We start from the raw sequence: 6,578 nt of genomic DNA, 5'->3' as shown, positions 1-6,578 counted from the left end.
AAAAAAACTCACCGAATCGGTAGTGTAGAAGCCGACGTCCTCCTTAAAGTAGTCCTCCTCCTGCAGGGCCTGCTTGTACATGTTCAGTGCCTTCTCATAGGGGAGGCCCCGGTCAATGGCCACCGCGTGCAGCTGAATCTTGGCCGCCCCCGAGGCGGACTTGAGGATGAAGGACTCCTCGCTCAGCCGGACCACATTGCCCACCTCGGAGCTGAGATCTACAAAACAAACAAACAATAATCAGCAAAAACTCCCAAACTCCCCCTCAAAAACAGCCCACTTACCGATAATGCCGGCATCATACTTGCCCGACCTCTTCGCCGTCTTAATGACCGCCTCCATGGTGTCATTAAAGTACCGAAAGAGCGTATTCTGCAGCTCCACCTCCAGCCCGAGCAGCCGGTTGAGGAAGCGGTTGATGTTCGCATAGTCCTTGTCCAGCGTCACCGCCCCGGTCCGCCGGCAGATGGTGAGCAGGCCGACGCCGGCCAGGCCCTCCCGACAGTCATCGAAAAAGTCCTCGCCCGAGTAGTGCTCCGGCTCGGGGACCAGCGTCTTCGAGTCGAGCCGGGCAATCCGCCGCATGACAATCTCCAGCGCCTGTCGCCCGTACTTCGTGTCAATGTTGAACTGGGAGAGGTCGCGAGACTCGGTCGCCCTGCGGTCGCCGTGCGTCAGCGCTCCCAGCGACTCCAATNAACCGCTTCTCCCCGGCCAGATTGGAGATGAGAAAGACGTACTCCGGGGCGGAGACCTGGTTGGAGCGGTGCGTCCGCCCAAACTGCTGAATCGCCCGATCGGCACTCCACGGCAGCTCCACGGTGATGTGCACCCGTCGCCACTTGTTGATCGCCCGTCGGTCGGCGTGCAGCGATATGCCCGAGCTGGCCGCCTCCGAGATGATCGCCACGCGCTTCTCGTCGTCCATGAACCGTTGCTTCTCCCGAATGTTGAGCATCTCCGGACTGACGTCATTGTCCGCCCGTGCCTCAAAGTGCACCTGCCCGTCCTCGGTGCTCACCACCCGGCCCTTCCGCCCGGTCATCTCCGCCACCGCCTCCGGGCCGCCCAGCTCGTCAATCAGCTCGTCCAGGGTGTTCGGCGGGAGCCGTTCGCCAAAGCTCTCCAGCTGCTGCATCAGCTCGTCGCGGAGCCGCTCGCAGTACCCGCCCACGTCCTCGCCGACGGCGTCAAAGCCGGCGTAGAACTTCTCGTACTTGTTGCGCATACTTGATCGTCTTCGGTTGGCGGCGGCGGCGGCTGCCCGGGAGCTTCCGCCGGGCACAGTTCGGGCCTTCTTCGCGGGCCGCCTCTTCTTCGCCTTCTTCTTCTTCCTCCTGGTGCGACGCTTCCGCTTGGCGGCCGCCGAAGAGGGCCCCAGGAGAATGTCCATAAACTTGACGGCGTTTGAGGCGCTTCCGTTGGTCTTCTTCCCTCCGCCTCCTCGCTTCCGCTTCAGCCCCAGCTTCTCGTCCATGATGTCGTCAATGGCGTCCAGGTCGTCCGAGTCAATGTCGCTGCTCGAGTCTCCGCCGATGCCATTATCACCTCCATTGGAGATGCCCGCCATCAAGTCATCCTCCTCCTCCTCACTGACGCTGATAAAATCGTCGTCATCATCACTGTCCTCATCATCCTCCCCCGAGGACACCTCCGCCGCCTCCGCCTCAAAGAAGCTCCTCGCCTTCTTCAGGCCCTGCTGCCTGGTCTGCTCCTCCTCGTCCTCCTCCATCGAGCCGACGACAATCTGGTCGTTGTCATCGCGGCTCAGCTTGATGCCAAACTGCTCAAAGAAGGAGGTGTCGCGGCCCAGTAGCTTCGCCAGCTTCTTCCGATTCGGCGCCGGAAAGTGCTTCTCCACCAGCGACTGAAAGACCGACCTAGGACAAGGAAAATGAAGTTAAAAAATGCCAAAAAACTCCCTACCTCCTCAGGACTTACTTGGCCGTCGACACAAAGTCATTCAACTCGCCGCCACTGTCCTCCAGCACCTCCAGCGTCCTCGCCTCTCCCGTCGACTGCAGCCCAATGACAATGGCCTTGTTCGCCCGGAGGGCCTCCTTCACGAAGGCCACCGCAAATCTGACCTTGCTGGCAATGCAGAGGTACTTGAAGAAGCGCTGGTGGGCGCCCCAGAACTGCGTCCACACCGCCTTCGCCACCGCCGTCTCCGCCTCCATCAGCTCCAGTGCCTTCTCGAAGCGCGCCTTCGCACTCACCCACAGCCGACAGCAGCAGTTGTAGAGGCGGATAAACTCCCGACTCAGTGGGACGTGCTCAATGCGAAAGGTGACGCCCTTGAAGCTGAGCTGCCGCGCCATGTACATGCCCCGCATCTTCAGGTCAATGGCGACCAGCTCCATGGCCCCGACGCCCCGCCGCTCCACCGTCTGCACGAAGCTGGCAAAGTCCTCAAAGGGCGTCCCCGGGCCCCAGATACCGAGCCGCGTCATGTAGCCCATGTTCTTCGGCTCGGTGGCGCCGGTGGCGGAGGCGTAGACGACGCGCGCCCGCGGCAGGCGCCTCTGCAGCTCCAGCACCGCCTGGCCGGTCTTGGATGGGCGGGTGCCCGCTCCACCGGGAAAGAGGTTCTTCGCCTTGTGGCACTCGTCGAAGATGATGGGCCCGTCAAAGTCCTCGCCGCACCACTGCACAATCTGGTTGAAGCGGGTGGCAAACAGTTGGCCTCGGTTCGTCGTCGACTCGCCAATCAGCGAGGAGTAGGTGCTGAAGACGACGCCCTTCCGCACGTTCTCATTCTCCGGCGAGTTGATCTTGAAGCCGTACTTGAACTTATTTAGCTGGTAGACCTCAATGGCGCCGGCGCCAATGTCGTAGAGGTCGCGCTCGGCGTCAAACTTCAGGTCGGCGCTGACGCTGAACCAGAGCGCCCGCTTCCGCCCCCGGAGGTAGTTCTCGTAGATGATGCCCGCTACGGTGCGGCCCTTGCCGACCCCGGCCCCGTCGCCGATGAGGAAACCGGCGCGGCTGCCGTCGGCGAGCGTCGTCTCGTGCTGCTGCGAGGCGTAGATGATCGACTCCAGCTGGAGGGCGGAGAGGCGGCCCTCGTCGATGGGCTCGTCGGGAATGGCCAGGCGGTAGTAGACGTCGGGCGGGGGAATGGAGGCAAGGGAGGCCGTCTCCACGATCAGGTCGGGGTGGCGTTTGCCGATTTTCACTAAAGGAAAAGAGAAAAAAGAGGTTAGCAAAACAAGAACAAATTCTCCCAAATCGAATCACTTACACTTTGAGGGCATATAGTCGGCAAAGGTTTCGAGGTTGGTCAGCTCCTCGTCCTCCTGCTCCTCCAGCAGCCGCTTCACCTCCTCCAGCATGATCGCCCGGTCGGCCTGCTCCTCGGCGCTGGGGGCACTTTTTAAGGCTTCCCTTCTGTTACTTTGCTGCGGCGAGCCCGGCCGACTGTTGGGGTTCGATTTGGGCTTCGCAGAGATGCGCCGCCCGGTGACTGCCGCCGTGTTGGCGCCAATCAGCGAGGTGGCCGTAGCGGGAGGAGGAGGAGGAGGCGGTGGCTGTTGTTGTTGCTGCTGCAGATTCGCTTGAATTGCAGGGACGGTGGAGGCGACGACAGGCGTTGCAATGCGAATGGTTGGCCGTTGCTGCTGCAGCTGAAGAATCCGCGGAGCAGTTGAGGAGGAGGTGGTGGCAATCACAGAAGAAGAAGGGGACGAAGAAGAAGAGGGAATGAAGGCCAATCGCGCCGAGGGAACAGCGCCGAGGGGCGTACTCTTCCGGACGATGATTTGCTGCAGTGGCTGCTGTTGGGCCGTCGTCTTCCGAATGATGATTGGGTTCATGGGCACGCCAGTACTTGCGTTGACCAGCATCGGCGCTGCATTAGACAAGGAGAAGGAGGAGGGCGTTGTGGAAATCACAGTGGGAGTAATCGAGGTGGTGGCCGAGGTGGAGACGACCGTCGTGGCGACCATCACCTGGTTGGCAGTGCCGGCGGTGGTGGTGCTGGTGGTGGTCATGGAGAGGGGCGCCTTCATGATCTTGATGGTGATGACCTTCTTGCCGTTGACCAGGGTGGCGCCGTTCACCGGGCGGGCGCCGTTGGCCGTGGAGAGGCTGACCGTCTGCAGCTGGTTCGTCGTGCCCGGCTTCAGCTGCAGCAGCTGGCCGCTGGCCAGCCTCAGCACCTGGTTGTTCCGGGCCAGACTTGCCAGCATCTGCTGGCTGATGATCTTCGTGGTGGTGGTCGTGGTGGTGGTTTTGCTGGCGGTGCTGGTCGTGGTTGAAGTGGAAGTGCTGCTAGTGTTGGTGGTAATAGCTGCAATTGGGAGTGGTGTCACTGCCGACGATTTGACCACTACGGTGTTGCTGGCAACGGGAGCTACACTAGGCTGAATGGCGGCCAAATGTGAACCATTCGGAGTTAGAGTTGCAGTTACTGGCTGCAACTGTCCTAGAAGTTCTCCGGGAGTTGAAGTTGACAGCGATGTTGGAGTATCCGGCGCCATTGACAGAGGAGGCGGCGGAGGCGCCATTGCCATCGTTGTCACCGGATTGTCACCCTCGAGAAAGGTCTTAAGGGGGTGAAGAAATAGAAACGAGGCCATTTAGAAAGGGCAAAAAAGTTCTAAATTGTTCTCTCTTACCGGAGACAGCGAGAGAAAGTCCGAGAGGCCGGACTCGTCCAGCGCCGCCGACAGCAGGTCCATGATCAGGTGATGATCTTCGAAGAGGAAGAGGAGGCGGAAGACCTCGAGGAGGACAGCTAGGCCAACACTGATGATGATGATGACGACGAGGAGGGTGATGTGTTGGTGCTGATGATGCTGGTAAACGTTGCTGCTGCTGGTGTCGATGTTGGCTGAGAGAAAGAGAAAGAGAAAGAGAGAAAGAAGTAGAGAGCGTACGGCGTCGAAGGCGTCTTTGAAGTGGCGACGGCGTGCTCGGCAAGCTGCTGCCAGTACACAGGCAGACACGGGCAGACAAGCACACGCACACGCTCGCCAAGAGGAAGAGCACCTTCTTCTTTGAGTCTTCAGGAGTGACGAAATCGACTGGAAAACGTTGAGGAGAATGTGAAATGACTGAACTGCTGCTGCTGATGCTGCTGCCTCGGCTCACCACAGCCAACTGAGGTGGAAGAGGAGAGTGAGGAGCAGAGTGAGCTGCTGCTGCTGCTGCTGCTGCGTCCAATGCGTGAGCAGGCAAGGCAGCGGCGTGCGTTTTGGAATCGGCGACGTGCGTGTGCGGCAGTCAGCGCTTACCAAACGTTGGCTTCTTCATTTGCTGTTCTATCTCTCGCCGATAGATGAGATGCAGGCAATGCAAGCAGTGCTGAAAGTGGTGGTCTCTCGAGACCGTCGCCGATGATGATGCTTTTGATGGTGAACTGCTGCTGCTGCAGTGCAACTCGATGACTGGTGGTGATGTTTTCTGGTTGAGCTGTCGCTGGTGGTGGGCGTTTTATCATCATCATCATCATCGAGGGCAGCAGCAGCAGTACACTCACAGTGCCACAACAAGTGCCTGTGAGTGTAATCAGGCGCGCCTGATGTCCCCGTGTTGATCATCACGATCACCACCAAGTTGCACTGAGTTAATCATCATCATCAGCTCTCTTCGCTGTGATGGAGTAGTGTAAAGGGCGAAGAGGCCTCAAGTTCATGTCACATCTAAACAGCAGAAGCTTCGAGAAAGATGAGAAGAGTTGGGCTAGGAATTTAGAGACCGGTGACGAGGTGGCCGATGATGTCGTCGCCGCCGCCGCCTCTTCTTCAAAGCTGTACAGTTTTGCCTGGAACTTGGTGAGCAGGAGTTCATGGTGACCTCGATGATGATAATGCTAAGGTGAATGCAGTCGAACTCGGAGGTGAGGGGTGACCAGGAATGGGCGGGAAAAGGAGAGCCTCGATGACAGCACTTGGTCGGTTTGTTGTGGCGCTCACCGGCGGCAGCACCGGCCGTTGAGCGCCGCTGTAAATCTCACCCAGGCGCCCCTCCGCAGAGTACGTATCCAGTCCGGGTCATCCAGAATCCTCCACCGTCGTGGTTCTTGTTTACCACCTTCCAGCCCTATCTAATCCACTCGATTCTACTTCAATTCAGACGACTGAATTTGAATATTCTCTCCTACAGAGCACCTCACTGATTCTGGAGCATTTGATCCGCATTAGCAGCACCACCGCTTGAAGCCTAACTCAGCTCAGCTCAACACCCTACCATGAGTCAACAACTTTGGCCGACGACGGCAAGGGCACCACTGCATCATCATCACCAAATAGAACAACAACAACAACAACAATCTCAGCAAGAAATCTCCTTGACCCGTCCTTACTGTCTTCAGCAACTCAATTACTACGATGTCGAGTCTATATGGTCTGTACTCTAATACTGAACACCTTTGAGAGATGACAACCAACTAATGATCTACCTTTTTCCCCTATTGAACAGACAGTGAATAAACATCACCTCCACACGTCCTTCAACTCGGAAAATAACTCCCTTCTCAAAGGTAACTTGTTTCCCGAATTCTTTTCGCTGTTTGGGTTTCTGCTTTGGGTGTTTTGGTGAAACATTTTGAGCCGAGTTTTGCCCCGAGCTGAGCT

At 58.2% G+C, this 6,578-nt stretch overlaps 1 protein-coding gene across 1 annotated transcript; it reads right to left on the bottom strand.

The window, feature by feature from the left end:
* Positions 1-12: 12 nt before the first annotated feature.
* On the bottom strand, positions 13-3,335 carry LOC108377762 (protein strawberry notch homolog 1-like; the record flags this gene model as incomplete). Its single annotated transcript, XM_017634035.1, is given in 5 exon segments — positions 13-218; positions 285-700; positions 702-1,880; positions 1,942-3,178; positions 3,245-3,335. Coding segments are annotated over 5 exon segments (3,129 nt in total), but the record flags the coding sequence as incomplete, so codon positions are not given.
* Between the last annotated feature and the right edge of the window lie 3,243 nt (positions 3,336-6,578).

This window comes from Rhagoletis zephyria, unplaced genomic scaffold, assembly GCF_001687245.7.
Source record: "Rhagoletis zephyria isolate East Lansing unplaced genomic scaffold, Rhagoletis_zephyria_1.1 Rzeph_scaffold_12656, whole genome shotgun sequence".
NCBI lineage: Eukaryota > Metazoa > Arthropoda > Insecta > Diptera > Tephritidae > Rhagoletis > Rhagoletis zephyria.
This window is presented reverse-complemented; position numbering and strand designations above follow the sequence as displayed.